Here is a 26439-nt window from a genome sequence, read left to right as displayed (position 1 = left end):
GCTGGCCTTGCATGTCTGCAGAAGTCACTGCCCTTTCACACTTAAACGTGTGCACCCCCCCAAAAAACAGGGTGAAAGTAAAACCGGGGGAATACAGTTTTGCGATGATCGCATGGACAGCTGAGAAGGAAGCAAAGCAAAGAGAGAGTCCCCCCCCCCCCCGGCCCCGGCCCATCCCTTGGGCTGTCAGCCTCCATGTAGCTAAGGGGCTGAGTCAGGTCTGCTGGAGCCCCCCCCCCCCCCCCGGGCGTGATGTTTGCTGCAATCACAGAGCCAGCCAGAGAAGGTGGGAGTAGTTTAAACTGGAGTTAAGTTGGGCACATTTTGAACCGTTGTCAGTGCTCAAAGTCTCCTGTGGGGCTCAAGGAGAATTTTCCATGCAGAGTCTTTTGGAAGGGGGGGGGGCTCAGTAGGGGGCCCAGGGCTCCGCCACTGCAGTCCCGTGAGGTGGCTAGCCCCTCCCCCAGCGGCTGATCTGAGGCCTGAAGAGGAGCCCCCCCCCCCATGAAGGAAACGCCTGTAGGCCACTGATGAGAATCGCGCTCTGAGGTTTCCATGCGGCCTAGGTTATTGCTTACACATGCAGTGTTAACTCCTTCACTGATCTTTGTGCACCCCCAATCAACTTGGCCATCTCAGAAGTACTTTCCATTTGCCACTGCAGTCACGCACAACTTGCACAAGAGCTCGGCACACTGTTCCAGGAGCCCTGTGCATGCCGATCAGCCTCACTTTCTGAGAAGCCAAGCAAAAGCTGCTGCTGCTGCCCCCAAAGATTAACAGCACGGTAAGGAAGCCAGACGGCTGGCATGGCAGAAGGGAGGGCCTGGGTACCGGGGAGCCACTGGTGTGGGCTGCAGAGATGCTGAGGTGCCTCCTCTCGGTGCAGGCAGTTCTGTGTTGTACAAGAATCTTCTCCCTGGAAACCAGCTTCGGGCGCCAGTTTTTCCCCTTCCTTACATGAAACCAGCTCACAGAGCCCACCCACCGCCCTCAGGGTGTTTTGGGGTAAAACCTGTGAATGGGCACAGGATGGCTTAACCTTTTTGGGAAATGATCAAGTTGGAGCTGGAAATGAAAGAGTTTCTGCAGGAGCTAGGGAAAACTGCTGGCAGATTCAGCTACTGGGGAATGCTAAGCCCCAGTGCTGCTTCCCAGTCAGCTGACACGAGTTGGACCCTGTGGCGGAACGGGGCCTTTCCTCCCAATGGTAGACCCCGCTCTGCCCACCCCTCCCTTTTCGCCTCTGGCCGGGCACCTGGAGGGGCCGTCTCCCTTCCCTGTCTCCGGATATTCGCTGCCACCACTGTTCCTGTATGGGGTCCTGGTCAGGCGGGACAGCCTCCTAACCCCCCTCCTCTGCTAGTGGGCTCAAGCGGTTGGGGGACTATGTGGAACAGAAGAGCTTTCCTCCGTCATCAATTCCAAAACTCATTTATTGAACTGCTAACTATACACAGGTAAATAGTGAACGGAAGGACTAATAAACCCTAAACAGAAACCCCTACTCTCTCTCCCTCGTGCCCTAATTAGAAGTTGTGTGGGGCAGGCCCGATCCTTTGATCCCTGGGGTCACACTAGATCTCCCCCTCCCCTCGGAGCCATGTCTCCCTCCCTCCCCTCTCCAGCCACCAACTGGCCACTTCCGACTCCCCTCCGCCAACTGACTCGCTCTCCCTCCAATCACCTTCCACTCCAGAACTGGCCCCTCCCCTCTGCAGCCCATAGAAAGGGAACTCCCGAAACCACCAGGGGCGTTTCTCCGCAGACCCCCACCCAGGGCAGTCCTGTGGTTGCTGTGTAGGGTGAGGGAGACAAGGGAGAGGGCGAGTGGGCATCTTTTATGGCGCCAACTGGGTCCCATACTGGATGCAAAGGTACAGGGCAAAGCCAGGCAGTGGAGCTGGGTTGGGGGTGGCAGCTCGCCTGGTAGCTACCCGTGGGGACCACAAGCCCAAGCAGGTGGGACAGGTTCTCTCTCTGGCAGGAAGGAGGATGGAAGCACAGGCAAAGCAGCTGAGGGGGAAGGAAGCCAACAGCCCACATTCAAGCCTAATCTGGCATACAGAATTGGGGGTAGGGGTAGGATTTGGGGCTGTGCCGCTCCAAGTTGCGAGAGGAGGTCCAATGCTTCATGCTTTCTCGCTATTTAAAAACATACATGTGACAAACCTCGCACATCTAGGAAGACACATTCTGCATTCTAAAGCATCCTTTATAATACGCTGATTTGTTTTTGTTCCTGTTTGTACTTCGTTTGTGCCCCAGCAATGCAGCTTGCAGCATTTTCTTCCATTTTATTCTCATGACAACCTGCTGAGGTGGGATAGGCTCAGAGGGGGCGGCTGGCCCAACGTCGCCAAGCCATCTTTCCTGGCAGAGTGGGATTAAAAGAGCCTCGTCCGGCACTCTAACCACTGCACCATGCTGCCTCTGCATTTTCAGTGCAGGGAGACATTCCAAATGACGGGCCCTTCTCTCCCTAAAGGGAGGGGGGGATTCTACCGCCAGTGGCAACAGCCAGCAGTGTATACCAGCATCCCCAAGAGTTCCCCATTCTCTGGCCTGAGCTTGTAAAATGGCATTAATTAAACATGCCGCTATATGCTTTCTTGCCTAATTTATTCTGCTTCTGAAAACAAGGTGGCAGAGAGAGCAGGAACAGGAACAAGAAGTTGCCTGAGAAGTAGAAAGAAGAGTCGGTCTGCGCCTCAGTTCCTGTCTGTGCCAGCTCCCCTCTGGGCACCACAGTGGGGTGTATTTCTAGCTGGCCTTTGCAGCCACGTAGGCTAGAAGCTTCATTAAAAAACATGATGATGACGTTACTAGGCTGCCAAAGTCTGTGTTGGAGGCGGCATTCTGAACACGTAGGGCAGGCACGGATGTACAGAATGCACGCCCCAGTTATGCAGGAGTGGGTATGGCGGGCTGCAGCCCCTGGCTAATTGCCCTGGAATTGCATCTCACGGCCATTTCATTTCAGGCCACCTGGAGAATGGAGAAGCAGAATCTCAGGACAGCCTACCTACTGCAGATGCTCTTCCTGCCCCCCTTTCTGGCTATAGAACAACTGCAAACAGGTATGGGGAGGGGGGGAGAGATCTGCCAAGCACACACACACACACACACAGGCACAAAGAGCTGCTGTAGCAAAGTGATTAAGTGGCTGGGCTGTGAATCGGCACTTGGCTGGTTCAACTCTCACTACCTCATGGCGACCTGGGCCTTGGGCTAGCCATTCCTCTCAGCCCAGCTCTCCAGTTTGGTGTCGTGGTTAAGAGCGGCAGGACTCTAATCTGGAGAGCCGGGTCTGATTCCCCACTCCTCCACATGAAGCCAGCCGGGGGACCTGGGGTCGGTCACAGCTCTCTCAGAACTCTTCTCTCAGCCCCCACCCACCTCACAGGGATATTGTTGTGGGGATAAAAATAACATACTTTGTAAACCACTCTGAGTGAGTGTAAAGTCATCCTGAAGGGCGGTATATAAATTGAAGGTGGTAGTTATTATTGTGGGGATAATAATACACGGGCTTTGTTTACCACTGATCTATCTAGAAGACTGGTACATTAGACCAGTTGTTGCTGCTGCTGTTGTTATATCTGAGTGTAGGGATGCCAAATCTGGCTTGGGGAATTCCTGGAGATTTGTGAGTGGTCCCTGGGGAGGGCAGGGAGTCCCCCCCCCCCGCCCTGGCGGAAGCTGCCATTTTCTCTGGGAGATCAGTTGTTATTTCAGGAGAACTCCAGGCCCCAACCCCAAAGCCAGATGCACACGGATGGCTGTCGATGTGCTTCCACACAGCCCTGCTCTACGGGCACCCAGCACCTGTGTAGTTATCCGTTGACAGAGGGAGGGAGAGAGAGAGGGTGGGCAACCCCCCCTGCTCATTCTGCACGACTTTTCTTTTTAAAATTTTGATTTAGTTTCACTACATTCATTATTAAAGTCATTCCCTTGAGTGATTCAGTTTGGTTTCTATTTCCGTTCCCATTCGCTTCATCAGGAAGCCCGTTTTCAGCTGTCATTCCCCCCCACCCCCCGCCCCCATACAGTTGGGATGTCATTCAAAGGGATTCTACCCCATGACTTGAGGAATCCTTCCTGGCTAATTTCAGACAGAGCAGAGAAACATTCCCATTTTGTTGGCAGCTAAAATTCTCACTTGCACAGCAGTTTCAGGCGTGCACTTGGCAACCCAGCAAGCGGGTACGCGGCCACTGGGCAGGTACCTGCGTTTGGCAGGAAGCGGGTGTCTCTGCTGTACCACGATGGGACGCAAGGCTGCCGTGCCACCATCCAAGGGCTCTTTTCCTGCTCTGGGACATCCTTTTGGTTCTGAGCTTTTTCCCCTTTCCCTTTCTCTATAAAGGTGGGACTGCGTGTTGCATAATTCTGACATCCCTGTAAATGATGTGTTTTGTTTTTTTTAACGGAGTGGAAACAGGACTGGCTGGCATGATGCAGCCTATCTGAACGTAAGCCCAGGCTTGTGCAGCCATGTAACAGAGCAGGCACTGCCTGGGGGAGGGGAGTATAGCATTCGCCTTTGTTCTGGGCCCATGGGGGAGGGGCGCAAGCAAAAAATTGTAAGCTCAGCGTAAGCTTGCTGATTGGAAAACATCTCTGTTTGGTAACATTTTTGCTGAATCACAAAATTCTCACACATCAACACCCCCACCCCCACAACAATCCTCTAATCCAGCCAAGGCGGGTTCTGGAACAATACCCAGTTCTGAATATTTTGGAATATTCCAGATATTTCAGTTTGGATTAGATATAATGATACTAATAAGCAGAGGTGTTTTGATGCAAGTTGTGACCAGTTGCTGCCTTCAATAAATGCACATCTCCACTAGAGCCTTTTCAGTCCTTTTTGTGTTTGCCGATGTACAGAGAGAGCAGGCACGGGGAGAGAACAGCACTGCCTTGAATCCCAGATCAGCTCCTCAAGCCCCTTTCAAGCAACTAAAGCATCCCAAAGCAGCCTGCCTCTCTTAGCTCCTCTTGCTCAAACCTCCTAGCCTTAGACTGAGCAAGGCAGCCATTGGTAGCATCTTCCCATCTGGCAAGTGGGTGGGGTCCCGGACGTAGGGCTGGAAATCAGTTGTCAGGCCAGAGCACCCTTTGATAAGCCGGGCCTGGCCCAGTGGAATTCTCTGGCTTGACCTTCTCGGCACGCTTTCCTTCTCGCAGGCATCTCCAGCAGCGTGCAATGTCGGAACAATTACGGGTTTCAGAATCGTAGAATGGACTGCACATGGCACCGGAATCAGACCATAGGAGAGGGACCGTTCCACCTCAGGTTTTCCGAGTAAGACATAAAGCCTCTGTCACGGAGGGAGATGGGGCAGCCACCTCGCAGCCTGTTGGGCGATCCTGTAGGACCCTCTTCCTGTATTTGTGTAGTATAATGTGTCAACTGTTCCCCAAGAGATCTGCGGCTGAAAACCTCTCTTGCATGTGTGCATACACTCCCCCGCAGGCAGCCATGTTTCTCCCCTCCCTACCTTAGTGCAGGCTGCAGCAGGTGTCCTAAGCATCTGGGAGGGGAACAGCTGTAGCTCAGTGAGAAAAATGCACGCCCAGCCTCCCGCGGAAGGATTTCCTGTAGCAAGGAGGCCTCTGCTGGCTGCTTCAGCTCATCAGAAGCTGCTGCTGCTGCTGGTGGTGGTGACAGGAGGCCCTGCAGGCTCCATGGCTGGGCCTTCTTTCCAAGGCAGCTTCCTATTGTTATGGGCACCCAAGTCCAAACTTACTCCACAGTGGCGTGTATGACGTGAATGGGTTTCAATTTGGACAACCGTCTTTGCGGTGGTTAAGCAAACCACCCCAATGATTAGTTTTGAGCATTTTTAAATCATATGAATTCCAGAGCTCTGGATGATGCGGTGCCCAGGGGCAGCACTGCCGGGGTGAATTCTCCTTAGCTGAGAATGCACCAGGAGGGGTCCAGGGTATCACAGGTATGCACAGGTGGAGACAGAGAGGCACTTCTACAGGGCAGCAGGTCTACCAACCCGCCTTGGACATCCCCCGGGTGGGGGCTTGGCACCCCAAGGGGCCAACTGACTAGCTAGCCAGCTCGTTCACGGGTTCGCTGAGTTCCCATGTCTTCAGAGTACCAGCTGCGGTTTCTTCATGGGCAGGCACCTTCAGTTTTCTCATGCTCTGCTGGGTGTATCATTTGAATACCAGATCCCCCCCCCACCTCTTAGCACAATATCTCCTGTCAAGTGGCTCCTGTTGATTGAACATCAGGTCCCCATTCTGGAAGCTTTCCCAGTTATCTGCTCACCAAGCAAATGATCTTCCAGGAGCTGAAATGCTGTTCATCTCATGACTGTGATCTGCATTCATTGCTTCCAGGCCTAATGCTGCCTCGGCATCAGTTCTGGGGGCTCGTGTACGCACAGGCGCACAGAATCAGCGAGTCTTCACCTTTCACTGTCATTATGGGCAGGCTGACGATGGTTAATTCTGCGTATGTTCAGAGGCACTCTCATCTGTATTATAACATGCTGCATTCCGGGCAGAATCTGAGAAAGCTGCTTCTTGCTTTGCTTGCTGCAGCTCCTACCAGAGGCTTGATGACCTCATCTGCCACCTATCCCCCTCCAGGGAGGCATGGGGTGAGTTCAGCTGCTCTGCGGAGGGACTGGGGAATTTTGAGGAGAATGACAAATACAGCGTCTACTTGCACGACACCCCCTTGGGGAAAGACGTTATCTACACAGTCTGGGAGAACTATGAGCCCATGCGGAACAGTAAGTCCCCTCCCCAGGGAGAAGAAGTGGGAGGGGGGGAACGGGGGTGCTCCCGCCGCCCCCTGCAGAACGCAGCTCTTGGTTTCCATGCATGGTAGAGCCTGCCTTTTCTCATTCATCCCCAGGCAGCCTCCGAGCACACACAAGCAACCGACAAGTCACCTAAAAACCAAGCATAATTTAGGGAATGGGGGTGGGGGTGTGGCTCACCTCGGTGTGTAACTGGACCCTTAAGGTCACTTTCTGGGATTAAGGGAGTGAGAATGAGGTAGGGGAGGGCTCACAACGGGCTCACAACTCATGTCAAAAGTTGCGAATACATTCTCCTGCGTGGTTCCACCTGTGGTTCGCTGGGCCTTTGTGAGCTGCCTCGTCTTCTCAAGCAGTCCTCTTTGCAGTTAAATGTGACCCACCCGTTGACCTCCAGAGCAACATGAATGCCCACAAGTGTCAGATTGTGTGGAAGAAGCCAAAGGCATACAGGGCCATTTGGAAAGCCTTGCAGTGGCAGCTGGAATTCAGGGCTAACTCCATCGCCTGGGAGGTAAGGAGAGGCTGTGGAGAGGAAGGTGGTGGCAGCACAGACGGGGCCCCTCAGGCTTCCGGCATCTTCCTTGGCTGGAAGGCAGGCACTGGATGTAGTCGGCAGGCTAATGCCACCTGGGTCTGTGCCTGGCCAGATGTCCTCCGAGGAAGCCCCTGCACAGTTGCTCGAGCTCCAGGATGAAATAAAGGCATGGCATTTATGCCATAAACTGGCCTGCTCCTACTCTGGTGGCGGGGTGACTGACATCTGGCAGGATTCAGTCTGTGTTCCTTGTCACTGTCCCTGAATAGCGAGCAGAGAGGAGGACTGTGGTCACCAGAGAAACGTGGATGGAAATAGATGGCTCAGAGTTCAAGCCGGGCATAAGCTACGCTGCGAGAATGCGCTGCAAAACCCCAGATAATAATGATGCTTACATCAGCCAGTGGAGCGAGTGGAGCGCAACAACTGAGTGGAACGTCCCCCCAGGTCTGCTCGTGGGAGGCGGCCAAGTGGCATTGGGGGCTTTGGTTGTTGCCGCTGTTGCAAAACACACCTCGCAGCACCGGATACTACACTGCCTTCTACGTGCACACATTTTCTTCTGTGGTTCTGCTTTATCTTTCCTAGAACCGAGACAGATTACACACAAAACTAAATGTCAATAACAAACACACCACCATCATCCTATCTCAGCACTTAGGCTGAATACAACCCACCATCCACTGCAAGGACAAGACCTCTCCCTTCCAAGCATGACACTCATTCCCACAGTTGTGCTGTGCTAACCCACACATTCCCTGCCACGTCTGTGGGCTGAATATATTCGGTACGATTATTGCTGACTTGAGGGCACCACACACACACAATTGCATGTGCATACATTTGCAGAGATGGCTTTGGTTTCTGCTTTATGGCTGATGAAAAACTTCCAAGTCCCATCTGCCCATCACCCAAGAGACCTGCTAAGTCTCCCTGGGGGTCTTCTGGGGGTTACCTTTGGCTGTTCCAGGCTTCTTTACATAGCCAAGCGGGGATCCATGGAGGCATAAAATACACTTCAGAGTCATGTTCAGGGCAGCATCCAGCACCGAGATTGCCCCAGGCAGTTCCTTCTATTGCCCGTTCTGCCTTATGGATAGTCTGGGTCTCTTTGCTGCCAGGAGCCTTGCAGCCCGCGGACTCTCTGGTACTGCCAGCCGTGTTCGTCTCAGTCTCTCTCGGCCTGGGGGTCTTGCTGTTTCTGCTTCTGGTCTCCATCTTTTACTCAAGGTATGTTGCTGGCACATGCTGCCACCCTGAACGAGGTTGATAACCGCTAGGCCAGTCTGGGCTGGTTTTTTCCCCTTCAATATAACTCTAACCAAAAGGGTCGTTTGCACAGACCAGTTGACCAGCCCTTAGTGATTTGTAAGTCAGGGAGCGATCCAGCTCAGAACAGTTGGTGCCCTTTGGCCCTGTGGATGTGTGTGACTGGAGAGGGAGGCCTTCCACGCGTTTGTGCTGGCTTCCTACCAGGCATGAGGCTAGTGTCCTGCCTGGGTGCTGGGGTGGGCGGGATCTAGGGACTGCTGATACTGGCCCAGGAAGCGCGTGCCGTTCTATCTCCCTGCAGGATCAAGAGCCACTGCTTGGCAACTACCCCCAACCCTGTTGCTTTCTTCCTGCCCCTCTACACCTCTCACAATGGGAATTTCCAGGTAAGGACTACTCTCCTTCTCCCTATTGCTTCCAGGGTTGGGGGAGGAGGGAAGCAAGGCGGAGTACTAGCTAAGCACGAATCAGGGGTGGGGCAGCGGCTTAGCAGTTGCACAAGAGGGCCTTCCGTCCACTCTTTTCCAAGGCAAGCTGGACCGAGGACACAGGGGCCACCGTCTGCAGAATCTGTCCTGCTGGTTCCTTCCCCCTCCCCTTGCCCACCAAAATGTCACTGTCCTCCCCATGGCCATGGCCTCTCTCCTTCTTCTCAACTCCTTTGGGCCTCTGCATGCCTCCTGTTACCACCCCCACCCCCCACCAAGAAATTATTTTGCACCCTTTCTCTCTCTTCCACCCCATCCCAGATGGTGAAAAGAACACCCCCTGAAGTGAATTAGCTTGTGCAAATGATGACTGTCTCTCCCCCACCCCCACCAAAACACATTTGTTTGTGTGTCACATCTGCAAGGCCAGGCCACAGAAACTCCATTTGTGTGTCCCAGCTGTTGCCTAAGCTGATCTCCCTTTTCCTGACCCTCTCATTCTAGATTTCATACTCTGTCGAGACGCAAAACAAGGGAGCTGGACTTGAGTCAGGGAGTTTGTAATTGAGGCCCACTGAATAAGCACAGCCTGTTTGTGCTCAGGCTGCAGGGCTTGGACCCAGAAAAGGGCTGTGGGGTGGGGGAGGGGGTTGCAGGGGCAAAATGCGATCATGTGCCTGGCAGGATGGAAGATGCCTCTGGCCTGGGAACACCAGATAGAAGAAGAAGTACAATATGGAAAAACACCACCACCAGCACCACTCACACGTGTCAAAGGCAAATCTGCCCAGAGTACGATGTGTTGTTGAGTGGTTAGTGACTCTCGAAGCCTAGCCTACCTCATATGGTTATTGTTAGGATAAAATGGAGGAGGCGAGAATTGGGTATGCTGCTCTGAGCTCTTTAAGGGAAGAGCAGGATTAAACTGTGAGTGACAATAGACTGAAGGGGAAGCCGCCTGGGCAGGTGTGCAAGGGCTCTGCCGTCATGTGCCCATAACTGGTTTCTGATCATTTTCAGGATTGGATTGGCACCAGAGAGAGGGATGTGTATCTGAAAAGCAGCAACGCCAACAGTCCCAGCAAGGAAGATGGCCCCAGAATGGTGACCTACAGGCCTCTGGAGGCCCTTGCCCATATCTCCTCTTTCAATCACCTCTCACGGGCTGAGTTGTCATCAGAAGAGCGAGCCTGCCACTTGCCTGGTGCTCCAGACCAGCAGGACAAGGCCAGCCAGTATGTGGTCATACATGAAGCACAGAAGCTGCCAGGGGAAGCTGATACTTTACTCCTTTCTGGAAGAGTGCCTCTCTACCTGGAAGGCCTGAATGCCACAGGCGACGGCTTTTCTTATTTGCCGTACAAGAACTCCCTGTTCGTGGAGCAGGATCCCCAAGCCTCTTGCTCCCTGGGTACCAGCAACAACGAGCAAGGCTCTCATCTTTGTGCAGCCCATGTCGTGGGTCCTCAAAGAGAGGCCAGGCATGGTGGAGACAGGCTCATAACTGCTGGCAAAACTCCCTGCATAATCATATCCTGAGATCAGTCACTGAAAGGACACCGTTGTGAATGCTGGCTGCTTGCTGATAGTCAAAGCAGATTGGCTGGTATTTCTCCCAGGGTTTGGGCTAAAATATGTTAGTAACGCTTGATGGCTGCAGAATCCGTAGAGTTTAGGGTGGGGGGCAAAGAAGCAAAACTGAGCCAACGTGTACTTTGAATAGGTAGACAACTGTGAGTTGACTGATGAAGCACCTCTGTGTGCTGAGGCCATGGCTTTCTTAGCGGCCACTGCTTGCTTCCAGTATGAGCTGCATACATATATGAAATAAAACAAGCATGACAAAGTAGTAGAAAAGAGCAAGAGTCCAGTAGCACCTATAAGACTAAAAAAAATTGTGGTAGGAATGAGCTTTCGTGAGTCACTGCTTCAGATACCATGGCCGTTTTCACACTACTAACCTGCTTTTGTAAGGTTGCGAAACGTCGCACAAAAAACGTGGAAGATCGCGTTTTCTTGCGAGAGTTTTGCATGATGTCACACAAAACTCTTGCGAGAAGACGCTATCTTCCGTATTTTTTGCATGACGTTTCACGATGTTACAGAAGCCGGTTAGTAGTATGAAAACGGCCCATCACAAAGGCACAATGAAGTCTCTTGTGCTCTCTCCTCAAAGCATCGGCCTTGGCCCTTTCACTGCTTGGGGAACTATGGAATGCGTAACAGGCACCTCTGTTGCACCAGAGGTGCTGTTACTCTTGTTTCCTTCCCAGCACGGGATATATTTAAGGAAGGAAGGAAGGCTGTCAGAGTCAAAGTGCAACAACTGCCTCCGAGCTCCTGCTTCCAGGGCATGAAGGATGGAGAGCAAATGCCTCCCTGTGCTTTGGCCCCACTTCCTCCAGAATGGATGCCGCCCCCGTAGTCCAGTCAGCAACTGCTGGTAGATTACAGACATGAACTAGCAACAAAGTCCATTGTGGGGAAAAAATACAACAGGCTCTAAAAAGGGGAGGGCTGGTAGGTGGGCATTGACACCTGCTCTGCTCCTGAACCCCGTTAGGTGAAGGGGGGGTATTGCCGCCTGCTCCATGCCTGATCCTGGCCGAGTGAAGGGAGGCGGGTATTGCCACTGCTCCGTGACCGATTCCCACTGGGTGAAGGGGGGGAAGGCATTGCTGCCTGCTCCATGCCTGATCCTAGCCAGGTGAACAGTGGAGGCATTCCTCCCTGCTCCACGCCTGATCCTGGCCCAGCGAAGGGGGAGGGCATTGGCACCTGCTTCGCACCTGATTCCTGCCAAGTGAAGGGGGAGGGCATTGCCACCTGCTCCACACCTGATTCCTGCCAAGTGAAGGAGGAAAGGCATTGCCACTTGCTCTACGCCTGATCTCGGTCAGGGGAAGGGGGGCAGGCATTGTCTGATCCCAGCTGGGTGAAGGGGAGTAGACATTACCATGTGCTCCTTGCCTGATTCCCGCCGGATGAAGGGGGTGGGCATTGCTGCCTTTTCCGCACCCCAGTTGCCGCTGACTGAAGGCAGGGGGTGGGAGGGAGGGACAGGCTGCCTCGCGCTTTCCACTGTAGTGTGCTCTCTGGAGGCACGGACTTACCGCCGCAACAGCGCCCTCTGGAGGCACACCAGGATAAAAAGTGAGTCATCTGAAACACGGCTTGCCTTTTATATAATAGGATACTAATCTCTTCCTTGAAGGAGGCTATAAATTACCCTGACATCCCACCTGTCATAGAATTCTAGGAACTGAGTGGCATAAATGCACAAGATCTCCCAGCTAGGCTCTAACCAGACTGGAGGCTGACCTACCATCATGTCCTTTCCAAGTTGTCCTGGGTCTCATGCACCAAGCCCCTGCTCCTGCAAAACAAAGGAGCTATGTGTATTTGGTACACAATAAGCTCTGTTTTGGTGCTTTTCTGGAAAAAAAATTAGCACTAACACTGCTATTAAAGCAGTGGAGAGAAAACAGATGCTACACTAACCTGGGTTACATCTCTTATACATCAGCTGTGTTTACTTGGGGCCTGTCCAAAAGTATGTCACACTCTGAAAGCCTTATTTAAACTCCTGCACCCACATGCCGTGTTCCACTTTAGCTAACCCCTCATCTCTGTCACAACTGCACAATCTACTTCGCCATGTCCAAGTGTAGCATTTACCACCTAGATTTATGTGGCCCAAGCTGCCCCCATGATGAGCTCAATGCCATTGGAAAAGTTTGCAGATAAATTTAAATGCTCTGCAGTCAGGGCAACAACTAAGAGCCAGATTCTGAGAGCTGGTACCAGTTGTGCAAAATGTGTTGCCCTCCTCAATATGGTACCCAGTTTTTGTGAGCCTGGCTCCTCCCCTGGAAATAAAACCAGCAAGGATTCATGGGGTGCGATGCAAACTGTAGAAAAGCAGCCGTGGTCTGCATGGAAGCCTGATGGTTGGGGCCACACTGGGAGCGCTGCAATGATGCTGTTGGCTGTGGAGATGTGCTGGAGCAGCAAGAGCAGGTGTTCCCCACCCAGCACCTCCTGGCAGACTCAGGAGCTCTTGTGTTTGGCTGTGAGGACAATCCAGCACGAGATTTGGGATGCATCTGGGGCTAAGCAGGAAGCCTTCCAAAGCCCCAGCTCTGGTGGAGACCCCGTATGTGGCTGCCTTAGTCCTCCTTTCATTCTGAGTTCCAATTATACATAGGAAGACTGGCGGAGCTACCAACCACCACCACCTGCTCCAGTCATCTCAAATAAATTGCATTCACCACAACCTCTCCCACAAAGCAGCACACTGGCTTATGTCAATCAAATGTATATATCTATTTATGCCCTGCTTTCTCCCCAATGGGAGCTTGTATCATTGTACCTTTCCTCAATTTTATCTTCAGAACCACCCTGTGAGGTGGGTTAAGCAGATACGGTGCGACTGACCCAAGGTTACCTAGCAAGCTTCTATGGCAGAATGCAGATTCAAACCTGTTGTGCTGACCATTAATGCTTCTTGAGGGATGGGAAATTCTCCCTCACGTTTGGAGTGGGAGGTGGGGCGGGGGGGGACCTCCAGTTTTGTTGCCATTTGAGTCAGTGACAGAGTGATCGTCCCTGGATTTCTCCATGTTATCAGGGAATTGGGGAGCACTTAATATTATCTTGCATCAGAAAGGGACATGAGCTTTCCTTGGGTGGGAGATTCCACCATCACCATCAACCCAGGCTGTGCAGAGACCGAAAGCACATCCCGCTTGCCACTTAGAACCAGGGTCACCAGCTGCTTCTAGCATGAGGGTGGCCTGTTGTAAGATCGAGAGAGAAACAGGGCTGCCTATATCTCCAGCACAGCTGCCTTACCTGCGGTGACAGGTTGCTGCTGCTGCTGCATATTTGCAAAATCTGCAAAGTCGCTGTGACAGGAGTGTGATCAGTAGATCAGCATCTGCACAGACAGCACAGGGTCATGCTGGCCATCTACAAACATGGGGGGAGGCTTCCCCTCTTGCTGTGCCACTGCCCTTCTGAAGGTCAGTGGAGAAGGAGAAAAGGGCAAGGAGCCCCGTCTAGCTTTGCTTCCTTGGTCAGTTTTGACTAGACTCGTGAGAGCTGTATTTCTTGTGCCTATCATTTCCGCCCTTGTGTGGCTGCAGAAGTTACACATTTCCATTGTTATCTCTGTTAATTTGATCTGAAGCTCAGATCTGTCCCTCTGAATGTTTCCCACAGATATGCCGAAATCACAAGTCAGGGGCTCAGCTGAGTCTCTCCTGCAGCCCAGAACAGCTGATGGGTGCAGAGGTCCACAGCCTGTGGTACCTACCAGCAGGCACATCTTTGCCATGGCAGGAGCAGCCACTGCAGACAATAAGACACTCCCCCTTATCTTCCCGAAAGCTGCAAAACTTTCTGTAGGTATTCCTGCAGGAGCCTTAGAACTTTAAAAAAAATCCACAATTTTTACACCAAAACCTGCATTTCGACAGTTTGCTGCAGTCGGAGAAAGACGATACCATAAAGCCTATTCATAGATCCAGAGGAGTTAGCCGTGTTAGTCTGTAGTAGCAAAATCAAAAAGAGTCCAGTAGCACCTTTAAGACTAACCAATTTTATTATAGCATAAGCTTTCAAGAATCAAGTTCTCTTCATCAGATGCATGATACAGAGACTGTTTTGATCAGGCATCTGACGAAGAGAACTTGATTCTCGAAAGCTTATGCTATAATAAAATTGGTTAGTCTTAAAGGTGCTACTGGACTCTTTTTGATAAAGCCTATTCAGTAATTCTAGGGCGCATTTTGAACGCTTATATACCCTCTCGCGGTAGGTGGAAGGTCCGGCGCGAAGGCGCTCCGGGCTCCGGTAGACGGGCAGCCGCCAGGCGGGGGGAAGGAAGCGCCCTCAGCAGACAGAGCATGCGCAGCCTTGGCCTGCGCTGCAAGGACTGTCGGCAGGGGAAGCCAGTCTTGCAGGGCTGGGCACAGCGGTAAGGAGGACCGGCTTGAAGCGCTACTAGGAAGTCCCGTCTTCAGAGACAGAAAATAACCGCTCTAGCCGTGGCAGCGTCTATAGTTCCGCTCCCGCGAAAAGGAGGCGGTGTTTCGGGAAGGAGAGCGGGCGCGGCGCCTCCTGGCGCAGGCGCAATACCGCCTCCCGCTGAGCGCACGCGCAGCCTGCTCTCGCGAGAATCCGCGCGGCGAGCGAGGAGGCGGAGCGGCCTGCTCCCGCCAGTGGCGAAGCGGGGCGGGCGGATGTCCGGCCTCCCTGGGCGGAGGAGAGCGTTGTTGTGGCTGACGTCACTCGCGGAGGACGCGGGCGCCCCGTTGGGTCGGGCTCCCGGGCGGCAGCTGGGCGGCGGCGGCCGAGTCGGCCCGGCCGGAGCGGGCCCTGGCGGCGGCACCGGCGGAGCCCATGGCCAGCACCGGCAGCCCTCTGGTAGGCTCGGCGAGCGGCCGCGGACGGGGCGGCCGGGCGCAGCGCCGTGGCCGGCGAGTAGGCCGCGGCGCTTCCTTCCGGGGAGGGGAGCTTCCGTCCGTCCGTCCGTCCTTGAGGCGGCGGCGGCGGCGGGCGAGCGGGCCGGCCGGCCGGCCGGCCCGGGTGGGGAGCGGCGCTGCGGCGGCGCGCCCGCCTCCTTCCCCTCCGCGGCCTGCGGCTGGGCCAAGGGAGCGGCTGGGGCTTGGCGAGGCCGCCCGCGGTGTTGGCAGCTGGCGTCGCAGTGGAGCCCGGCCGCCGTGCCCGGCCCCCGAGGCGCTTGCGCCGCGCTTGGCTTCAGGGCCGGCGCTCGCTGGCTCTTAGGCCTTCCCGGCTCCTTCCTTGCCTGGTGACCCCCCGAGGAGAGGCGCTTCGGAGCCCTTTTCAGTTCGCCGTTTGGTGAGCAGCGGGCGAGGCCTTGGCTGCCCGACGGCGACTTTGGAGCCGGCCTCTTCTCCGGCGGCCCCTCCTCTCAGTCCCGAGCGCCCCTTTCTGGCTTCCGAGGGACCTTTGCTGTTGTCTGGACCGGGCGAGATGCGAAGGCTTCCGCCTGCAGGAGGCAAACGCGCTGATGGGGGTGAGAGGAAAACAAGCGGCCCTTTGTGCCTCGCCCGCTCGGCTGAGAGCGGCTCTCGCGCCGGGTCTCGGGCTGTGGAGAGCCGTGGCTTTCGAGGGTCTCGCCTGCGGAGAAGGTGCCTGGTTGGCTTCCCTTCGAAGCAAAAAGGAGTTTGGCCCCGTTCGCGGTCTGGCTGAAGCCCGGCCACTGAGAGGCAGGATGCCGGGTGGGACGGCCCCGCAGGAGCTGAGCCTCCTGCGTTCCGCGCGCGCTTGTTTTCTCCCACATCCCGATGTCAGCATTTAAAATGTCAAAGTTCTTCGGGACTAGCGTTAAATGTGCAGGCCTGCTGTAGCCAGGGGCGTGAGATATTTGGGGCCTTTTCATTCTGTGGTTTCTTAATTTACCTCTAAACTGAAAATTATGCAGACTGCACAGTTTTACTGGGTTACCCCCAAACGCTTTAGCCTATGTTATAAGCTTTCTGAAATAGCAGTCTGGATCTGATTTCTGTGTGCTAGAAGTATAGGAGCCAGGCTGGGCACTCCATAATTGGAGTATTGCCCCTGACAAGGCCGTCCTATCTCGCCAACCACTGAGCTGCTGATGATCTAAGAAGCAGGGCCTCTAGACTTGTGTTTCATTGTGTAGTGCATTTGTGTGCTTATGCTGTGTTACATGCTACCATTCCAAGGGGAGGAGGGGCTTCTCTGTTACCCTCATAGATCCATCTTAATTCGCACTGTCAATATTTAGTATTTCTTGATACTAGGTCTTTGGGGTATTGCTCCACCCCATAACTGCCAAGGGCTGTAATCCTAAGCACACTTAAGTACTGTTGAACTGAGTGTCACCTGCTTCTGAATAGGTGTGCTTATGACTGCCTTGAAAGTCTGTTGGTGCTTCTACCTAGGCCCTGGGCTCTCACCAGTCGGAAGTGATTATTTAGTGGCTCCTCTTTCTTCCTTGCTTTCCTGCCCTTCTTCCCCCTCCTGTGATTTCTCAGTTGCTGCCTTCTTTGCAATGCTCCTGCTGTGTAACATCCCCTTTAGTGCAGGCTCTGAAGTAGCCACAGGTTTTCTCCCTGCCTGCTGTTAAGGAGCTGCCTCCTGAGGTTAAGGCTGTGAAGTGAGCATGTGGTGCTGAGCTATGTACCGCGCACCAGCATTAGTTTTTGCAGAGCCCGGAGCTTGAGTCACCTAGTTTTGCATTCAGCTGTCACCAAAGTTCATTCTGTGTCATACTGAACCTTTTCTTTGGCGACTTCTTGAAACTACTTAATGAAAATAATGATGTACTCTCAAATCAGGTATAAAAGTGACATATGATTTTGGGTTGCAGTTAACAGAAATAAGATGCATGAAATAATTGATGCAGAAATAGATGGTTAACTTATTGATTTCTGGACTGTCCTTTGGGTGCTGCTGGTGGTGTTCTGGAGAGCATGAATATTGTAAATGCACACTGTTGTCATTTGAGGTAGACTTTGGGGGAATCTGTCACTCTCTCTCCCAAACTTTCTCCAGGGATCTCAGGATATAGTTCTCCCCTCCTTCATTGTACCCTCACAGTAACCCTGTGAGGTAGGTTAAGCTGAGAGAGTGTCTGAGGAAGTGGCTGTCTTATGGTCACTCTGTAATAATAATAACATTCGATTTATATACCGCCCTTCAGGATGACTTAACACCCACTCACAGCAGTTTACAAAGTATGTCATTATTATCCCCTCAACAAAACACCCTGTGAGGTGGGTGGGGCTGAGAGAGCTCCTAGACGCTGTGACTGAGCCAAGGTCACCCAGCTGGCTTCAAGTGGAGGAGTGGGGAATCAAACCTGGCTCTCCAGATTAGAGTCCTGCACTCTTAACCACTACACCAAACTGTGACGTTTCATGGCTGAGAGGACATTTCAATTCAGGTACAGATAAATATAAAAACATGGCAATATCAATTGCAAATAGCCCTATTAAATTACAACACTACTAAAACACCAATAGATGTTAACAATACAATTATCTAAACTTTGATTACTGTGAGATTACATTTGCTTAGATTCTGTAGAGGTGCTAGAGGAAATGGGTTTCTCCTACCCACCTCTTCCCCTGTCCGCCACCTGTGCACCCCGGAAAGGCAGTGTGGAGGGCAGTTAGTTGGACCTGTGCAAGAGCAACAGCTGCATGAGAGAAGAAAGCCTGAAGGAGCTCCCTGATAAGCCAGTCAGAGGCCACAGGCAGAAACAGTTGCAGGCTTATCATAGGAATTTTTAATTTGCTTTGACTTTGTAAGTGATTACACGCCATGTGGGACTAGAGGATGTGTACGCTGTTCCCTCCTTGGTCCTGGGATGCCTGGCAGAAGGTGAGGTATATAAAATTTTTTTTTAAAAAAAAGAGAATTGGTAGAATAGAAGTGACCCAAAGCAAATCTGCTTGTGGGATTGATTTCCTTTGTAGATTACTGAACAATACTAACAGCGTTGAACTGAAAAGAGCTAGTTTGGTGTAGTGGTTAAGAGTGCAGGACTCTAATCTGGAGAGCCGGTTTTGATTCCCCACTCCTTCGCTTGAAGCCAGCTGGGTGACCTTGGGTCAGTCACAGCTTCTAGGCGCTCTCTCAGCCCCACCACCTCACAGGGTGTTTTGTTGAGGGGATAATAATGACATACTTTGTAAACCTCTCTGAGTGGGTGTTAAGTCATCCTGAAGGGCGGTATATAAATCAAATGTTGTTATTATTATTAAAATCTAGAAGGCAAAATCTTATTAAAACTGAGATGCTTGCTTGCTTATTTGTTGAATTTCAAATATTTTGTTAATGGTTTGGAACTACAGGCTGGTCAGTCTGACTTCTATTGCTGGGAAGATATTAGAGCAGATTTTAAAAAGATCGACCTGTAAGCATCTGAAGGACTGCTTAGTGATCTGGGGAAGTCAACATGGTTTTGTCCCCAACAGATCTTGTCAGACCAACCTGGTTTCCTTCTTTGATCGAGTGAAGAGCTTACTGAATTGTGGGAACTCCGTCAACATGATTTACCTGGATTTCAGTAAAGCTTTTGATAAGGCTCCCCATGACATTCTAATGGGTAAACTGGAAGACTGCGGACAGGACTATAGGACAGTTTGGTGGATAGAGGACTGCACTCAAAGAGCGGTGGTTAACGGCGTGTCATCAGATTGGAAGGAAGTGTCCAGTGGGGTGCCTCAGGGCTCGGTTTTAGGCCCAGTACATTTCAGTATTTTTGTCAATGATCTGGATGAAGGGATAAACGGGCTACTCATTAAATTTGCTGATGATACCAAATTGGGAGGAGTGGCAAACTCCCAAGAAGATAGAGTTAAAATTCAACAAGACGTGAATACTCTGGAGAAGTGGGTGGTTGTGAACAGGATGCAATTCAACATAGATAAGTGCACAGTATTACATCTGGGCCACAAAAATGTGAAGCACAAATACAGGATGGGGGATACAATTCTGGGGAGTGGTGTATGTGAAAGAGATCTTGGGGTAAGAGTGGACTGTAAACTAAATATGAGCAGTCAGTGTGATGCGGAGGCAAAAAAGACAAACTCTGTCTTGGGTTGTATCAAAAGGGCCATTGCATCAAAATTGCAGGAGGTCATAGTCCCTCTCTTGGGGTCAGGCCACACCTGGAGTACTGTGTGCAGTTCTGGAGGCCTCACTTCAAAAAGGATGTGGACAAAATTGAGAAGGTGCAAAAGAGAGCAACGAGAATGATCAGGGGTCTGGAGACTGAGCCCTACGAGGAAAGGCTGAGGGCCTTGGGAATGTTTAGTTTGGAGAAGAGATTGAGGGGGGACATGATTGCTCTCTTTAAATATTTGAAAGGCTGTCATTTGGAGGAGGGCAAGGAGCTGTTCCAGTTAGCAGTAGAGGATAGGACTCGAAGCAATGGGCTTAAATTACATGCAGAAAGGTACCGGCTGGATATTAGGAAAAACTTTTTCACGGTCAGAGTAGTTCAAAGGTGGAATCAGCTGCCTAGGGAGGTGGTGAGCTCCCCTTCACTGGCAGTTTTCAAGAAGAGGCTGGAAGAATATTGGTCAGGGATGCTTTAGGCTCATCCTGCATTGGGCAGGGGGTTGGACTAGATGGTCTGTATGGCCCCTTCCAACTCTGTAATTCTGTGAATGTCGTAATAAGAAAAGTCTTGAGTATGTTTTTCTCCCTGTAGCCATGAATGCATTACTGTAAAATGCCTGGAACTGCCCATGAGTCTTCCTTGGATAGGTGTGAATACCAGGACCTAAAAGGGGCCATTTGGCAGGAGAGCTCCTTAGCCAAAATACTGGTCTTCCAGATACACACCAGATGGCTTCCTTACACGGATTTCTCCACTTGATGGAGTCAAAAACATGTTCGTTGGACTCCAGATCCATTTTAGAGATGCAAGTTTTTAAATTGAGGAGTAAATGAAAATATATACAAAGCAGTTCTGAATGGCTAAGTCCATTTGTGCTTAGAGTTTCAAGAAATGTTTGGAGTCAGAATGATTTTCTTAAATTGTCAAGAATTTCTAATACTTACCCTAACCTTTATAGGAATGTAATTGGAAAGATTGACTCTCTATCCTAGAATGCCCAGGGCTGAGGTAAAATGAGAAGTCTTGGGCCCAGTGTAACAGAACAAGCTCAGCCTCCACATGTTTAGATTATGCTCTTTATTTTGTCCACTGGAAAAGTTTTGTCCATATTTGCTTTTCCTCACACCGGGCCTGTTGCAGGTCGTGATCCTTTCCCATTTTGCAAGTGCCATCTGACAAGAGGCAGTGTGGGGCTTGGGTCTAAGAAACCTGGGTTCACATCTCTGCTCAGCTATGGACCTCCAAGGGCAAGCTTGTATTTCTCATTGTGGCCTTTTTTGTGTGCATTATGAGGCTAAAATACAGTTCTGAGCTTACTGAGAGAAGAGGAGGATTCCAAAAGCAAACAAGGTAGCCAAGGTGGCCTCAAATCCATGTTTCTGTTCATGGACTTGCACAGACCTCCCCTGAGACCGTTTCCTTTTGCTCTTGTTTCAGGTAAGTCTCTGAAATGGTGGCATGGAGCTCTGAAGCGTCCTGCAAAGTTGTTCTCTCTGTTTTGAAGCCCTGCTGCACATTTCAAAATCCTTTTATGACAAAATACTCGATGTACGCTAGCCCAGTCATGCATTGTTCCAGGCAGCGTAAGCAAGGTTGACTATAGAGCAGGAGACGGAAAGCTGTTGTTGGCCAGGATTGGAGCTGTCACATTCGACTGTTTATGGAAGTATATTGCTTTGGGACTGACCCAGGGGTGGGGAGAAAGTGGTGGGTCCCATATAGGCAGGATCCAGCTACATGGCCCTAACCTAGAAATTAGGTCTGGGGTTACACTGGGAGGAAGCTGAATGTTGCTCTTGCCTTTGAGGCACAAAATAGTCGTGTTAGATTTTTCCTCTGACTATTGTTTGAGGAGTTTACCTGGACTGCCTTTTCCTCAGACTCCTCTTCCAAAGAGGTTTGCCCCTCCTGTCTTCTGTTACCAGTTGCTCTTAGAGTGCCTCTACTTTTACTCAGTGCTCCTGTGTCCCAGTTCCCTTTCCTGTTCTCTCCCTTAAGTCCTGGATAGACAAATGGGGGATAGTCAGTGAGTGGGAGCAAAAGGAAATGGAATGCCAGGGGAAGTCTTGGGCATCTCTGCATTAAGCTCAACACACCAAATCTGTGCAAATAAAACAGTTTATTTCAGTCACTTGCTGTTCAAGGGTGGTTCCAGCAGTCTCACGGGCTACTTCCAGAGGAGTTAGCCACGTTAGTCTGTAGTTGCAAAATAGTAAAGAGTCCAGGGGCACCTTGATGCATCTGATGAAGAGAGCTGTGGTTCTCGAAAGCTTATGCTACAATAAAGTTGGTTAGTCTTAAAGGCGCTACTGGACTCTTTACTACTCGTGGGCTAGTAGTAAAGCATACCACTGAAGAATGTGCTGACAGACAGCCGCCATCTTCTGAGTGCTGGAGAGAGAGAAGAGTTGTCCGTGACTCCTCTTGATGGTCACCATATGGTATGGGTTTTTTATTTTTTTTTACGCAGAGTGCTTCATTGCAAGGCCCAAGCTGAAGTCCTCATTTAGAAGCCACGCAGAACAGCATGCCACACGCAGAACCTCTAAAATAGTCCTGCCATCATAACCAAGAATGGTGAGACTCAGGGTCTGTTGATAGGTGCTAATTGGATTGCACACCAGAGGCTGAGCCTACACTCCCTCACCACCACCACCACTGTCGTATTTTGCAGGTTAGATCAATGGGGGTGTATCAGGAAGAATGGCAGGAACTGGAAGGGTGAACGTTGCCCAACATGTCTAAACTAGCAACCCTAGCTAGATGCCCCACAGTTTTTGGCACCAGCACTGTCACCGCTCAGTTTTTCTGCAGTGGGTAGGTGTCTGGTTCCGAAACATGCCAGCATAATCATGGCTGACGTAGCGTAGTGTTCCCTCAACTCTTGTTCCCAAATGTTGATCCTCTGCTGGCAATTACATCTGTCTTGTCTGGTTTCATGGGAAGAAAGCCCTTAAGAGGTTCCACCTGGATGGCAACAGCTTCCATCCTGATATCAACTTGACCCTAGTTTTCAATCTGGACTCTCCAGTCTATACAGCAGGGCCACGGTACAGCTAGGCGATAGACATCTAAGCACTGCCTCGTACTAGAAGCCCATTGACATCTCCACATATGTACACACTTCCAGCAATCACTCCAGAACGCACTGCACAATTTATTGTTGATAACCCAGCACTACGATGCAAATGTATTTGTCCCAGTTTCTTGGACAGGGACACACTGAAAACTCTCTTAGGACTAGAATGCTCCTCCAATTAAGTGAAGAATTGAGACAGCTGGGCTGGTAGCTAGGACTTGCACTACGAGCATCCCCCCCCCCCACTCACACACTCAAGAAAATAGTCGAAGATCACCTCTTGTCAGGCACGCCTCAATTTACTGAGCTGCACAGTCGCTTCTGGGCAGTAATGCCTCTTCCATGGGCCTTGGATGGTGGGTTCTTATAAGCTAACCCTCTGCAGTACTCTGGGCTGCCTCACAGAGAACTTGCCCAGGCACCAGGTGCCAAATCCTGTCTCCAGGGCCTGATGACCTTGGTCCTGCGTCAGGGTCTCCTTCACCAGTTCATCCTCTAGTGTCATGGTGCCATATGCCGTTGTCTTTTGTCCCCAGTAGAACAAGCAGGTTGATCTCTATGGGTGGATGTACGTTTGACATACAGAAGGCAATGCCATTCAGAAATTTTGATAGACTGGGATACTTTATTGGTGACCTGGAAGTTGCTGTTCAGGAGACTACAGCATGAAATTGCTCAATTAGTGCCTGGTTAAGTTTATCTTAAGAGGACTCAATAAGAACAGTTGCATTAATGTTGTTAAGTTAGCTTAGCGCGTGTCAGATGAATGTCTGCCCTCACTCATTGCTGCTGGTATGAATGATCATTGCACATCTTGTACAAAGATGAGCAGAGTTTAGTTTTGTAGAAACATCACAAATCTTTTTTTTAATCACCTTTGACTCTGCTGATTTTTCTGTGCTGGTGGGTGGGTGGTGGGTTGTACAGTGACTGAGGTCCCACTTCATTTATCCAAATTGGACTCAAGTCTGTGAAGACTTCTGCCATACACAAGACTTCTTTCTTTGCTTCCTACAACATGTTAACATTGTTATTTTTCTTGAATTTTACATGGCCAACTATTTGATGAGAATCTTTGCAGAATCCAAGTTCAGCCATGCATTCTGGGCACGTAGATGTTGCCACCGGGCTGTATGCAGCACTGGGCACACGCTCTGCACCATGCAAATGTGGAATAGTAAAAAGTGCAGATTTAGTTGCAACAGCAGCCGGCTTCGCCCACACTACATGGCCTGTAGTTGTTCAAGCTTAGGGCTACCACTTGACATCCGTTCTGGAGAACTCCCCTCCCTTCCCTTCACTGCTAGCTACCAAGGAGAGGCTTTTCATTCTGCATAAGAAGAGGGTTGTGTTGGTTGCAGGCCAAGGTGAATCCTTGACCTACCACTGTCTTGCCCAGAGAGAGTGGCCTTAGAAAGATGGGCAGGCTCTCTGTCTCTACCCTAGGAAGAGTAGAGCCACCTGCAAGTACTGTCCTAGGATGGTTGTACCTTTCAGTTCCCTCTGATCCACATCTTGCCAAGTTGACACAAGACTTCCCAAGGTTGGCTTGCTGCCATGTTCAGTGCTTGACACCTGCTTACAGTAAACCTCATTTGCCGTGTTGTTGCCGACTAACCCGGTTTGTACTGATCCTCTTGGGACTTTTCACCGTCCTGACTAGTTGGGGTCCTCTGCCAACCTACATCCTGAGGAGGCTTCCCTGCTTGCTTCTTTTCACTGTAAAAATAGACCATTTGCTCCTGCGCTCTGATGTATAACAGGGTCTGTCGTCTCATCCCTTGATTGCAGTTTGGCCAGGAACTCTGCACGAGCTTTTTGGAAGGTCATGCACAGAATGTCCATTACTGACTCACCTTCTGTGCTTGTTTGACGCCCTACAGGATTGGTGGGACCGGTGCACTAGACCTGCTGAGCGAGTGCCCCGACCGGTCCTTGAGGGCCGTAACAGAACTAGCCATTCTGTACAGCTGAAAATGGAAGCCAGGGGCTTGCTTAGAGGCTTCTTTCTGTGGGTGGGTGGGTGGGGGGTCAGTATTCTGAGATTTGCCCTCTTTATTCCCACAAGTAGGCTGGGAGACTGACAGCTTAGCCCTCTCTTCCTCCCTGCAGTACGATGCTGTTCCCATCCAGCCCAGTGTGGTTTTGTGTTCCTGCTCATCCCCATCAATGGTGAGGAACCAGGCAGATTCCAGCTCTCCACCTGTTGCTGCCACCTGTGGCCGCAGACAGGGGCCGAACATGGAGAGTACCGCAGCTGAGTCAAGGGCCACTGCAAAGTCTTTACAGCAGCCTGTACAGCCACGAAAGAAACGTCCAGAGGACTTCAAGTTTGGGAAGATTCTGGGAGAAGGATCTTTCTCGACGGTGGGTATCAACGGCAGCAGGTATCTGATGCTGAGGGTGGTGCACACCAGCCGTCTTGCCAGTGTTGGTAATAACCCTACCCCCCCCCCCCTCCTTCAGGATGCTTTAAAGAAAGCATGTAGCACACCAGCCTGGGGGTTTGCTGTTGTTGCCTTCTAAAGGGGGGTCTGCGTAGCTCCCTGTGGAAGGCCAGTGCTGCACAAAGTGTGCTTTCTCTGAATGACTTGGAGCATTCCCTGGGCATCTACAACCCTAAATGGTGGTGTGTTTTTCCATAGCTGCCCCTTTCCTCTCTATGCACTTGCCAAAGGAGCAGACATGTTTTTGGATTCCTTTCTGCTCCTTCCTCATGTGCCCTGCACCGTGTAAATGTTAAAAGTCTTGTATATATGTAAGATGGGCTGTCTGGCCTCCTTGCCTGCCTGCCTGCCTGCCTGCCAGGGATGAAGAAGCCAATACAGTGAGAGTAGCAGGTTACCGTCTCTTCCCAAGACTGACATTGCAATCTCTTAAGTGTTCTGTACCTGTCATAGCTGGAAGGTTTTTTGTGTGCTCTCCTCCTTCCTCGTGTGTTTTCGAGGTCACTCCGGTGCTGCCTCTGTTTTCTCACCTGCCTGCTGATCCGCTTGTGCCAAGCGTGTGCTAGTCATAGGGGCTGAAGCTCCAGAGGGTGTTTACATTCTGAGCTCAAACAGACACTTCTTGCATCTTGGTGGCTGGCCTGTGCTCTGTATTTAATGATTTTTTTCCCCCTTAAACAGGTCGTCTTGGCCAGAGAATTGGCCACATCCAGAGAATATGCCAGTGAGTAACACTTTCTTCCTTTTGGGGTGGGTGTTGATATGGATTGCTCCTAATGGTGAGACTTAGGGAAGGACCTAGTAATCAAGTGTTGCTGCGTGCCTATGACCTCTCACAGATTGGCTCAGGAGTTTTGTCCATAGTGAACTATAACTTGTTTGTCTTTTTACCAGTTAAAATTCTGGAGAAGCGTCATATCATAAAAGAGAACAAGGTGCCCTATGTGACCAGAGAGAGAGATGTCATGTCACGCCTGGATCACCCTTTCTTTGTCAAACTCTATTTCACGTTTCAGGATGATGAGAAGCTCTGTATCCTTTGGATTAAGCTGCTTGAATGAAACAGTTTTATATTTGTAATATTTTCTGGAATAAGAAATGACAAGAGGTGGGCTTGGTCTGGAAAATGGATCAAAATTTTGCATGGTCTGGCCTGGTTTGTGGTTTGTGAACATGCAGTTCGTGGGACTCACCTTTTTCACAAATTTTAGTCTGTTTGGGCTGGTCCGTGAGTCCAGACATCCTGGTGCCAAT

The 26439-nt window shown here is 51.1% G+C and overlaps 2 protein-coding genes across 4 annotated transcripts in view; both read left to right on the top strand.

The window, feature by feature from the left end:
• Positions 1-2651: 2651 nt before the first annotated feature.
• LOC129338276 (interleukin-2 receptor subunit beta-like) lies at positions 2652-10888 on the top strand. Its single transcript, XM_054992355.1, has 8 exons — positions 2652-3080; positions 5197-5314; positions 6574-6767; positions 7166-7311; positions 7605-7782; positions 8457-8565; positions 8909-8993; positions 10056-10888. The coding sequence occupies exons 1-8, from the start codon at positions 2921-2923 to the stop codon at positions 10572-10574; spliced, it is 1509 nt and encodes a 502-aa protein (XP_054848330.1). The 5' UTR covers positions 2652-2920; the 3' UTR covers positions 10575-10888.
• Positions 10889-15313: 4425 nt separating this feature from the next.
• PDPK1 (3-phosphoinositide dependent protein kinase 1) overlaps positions 15314-26439 on the top strand; it is a 37980-nt gene continuing 26854 nt past the window's right edge. Inside the window, exons 1-5 of one of the 3 annotated variants that reach the window (XM_054995583.1) lie at positions 15627-16077; positions 22130-22236; positions 24851-25105; positions 25867-25909; positions 26080-26217. In XM_054995583.1, coding sequence (XP_054851558.1) covers positions 22234-22236; positions 24851-25105; positions 25867-25909; positions 26080-26217 — 439 coding nt within the window. In that variant the 5' untranslated portion in view covers positions 15627-16077; positions 22130-22233. Of the gene's footprint in view, positions 15465-15626; positions 16078-22129; positions 22237-24850; positions 25106-25866; positions 25910-26079; positions 26218-26439 lie in introns of those variants that run through there. The other 2 variants (XM_054995581.1, XM_054995582.1) reach the window with 2 other exon arrangements.

Source organism: Eublepharis macularius, chromosome 12 (assembly GCF_028583425.1).
Source record: "Eublepharis macularius isolate TG4126 chromosome 12, MPM_Emac_v1.0, whole genome shotgun sequence".
NCBI classification, from domain to species: domain Eukaryota; kingdom Metazoa; phylum Chordata; class Lepidosauria; order Squamata; family Eublepharidae; genus Eublepharis; species Eublepharis macularius.
Note: the sequence above shows the minus strand (reverse complement) of the source record. Positions and strands in the feature narration are given on the sequence as shown.

What these genes read in the sequence shown, in the direction of transcription:
- LOC129338276 (XM_054992355.1), top strand. Translation starts at nt 2,921, where the DNA reads ATGGCGGGCTGCAGCCCCTGGCTAATTGCCCTGGAATTGCATCTCACG. An exon ending in TTCCACCTCAGGTTTTCCGA is followed by an intron (nt 5,315 to 6,573) that starts GTAAGACATAAA and finishes TGCTTGCTGCAG; the next exon opens with CTCCTACCAGAGGCTTGATG. An exon ending in CTCACAATGGGAATTTCCAG is followed by an intron (nt 8,994 to 10,055) that starts GTAAGGACTACT and finishes GATCATTTTCAG; the next exon opens with GATTGGATTGGCACCAGAGA.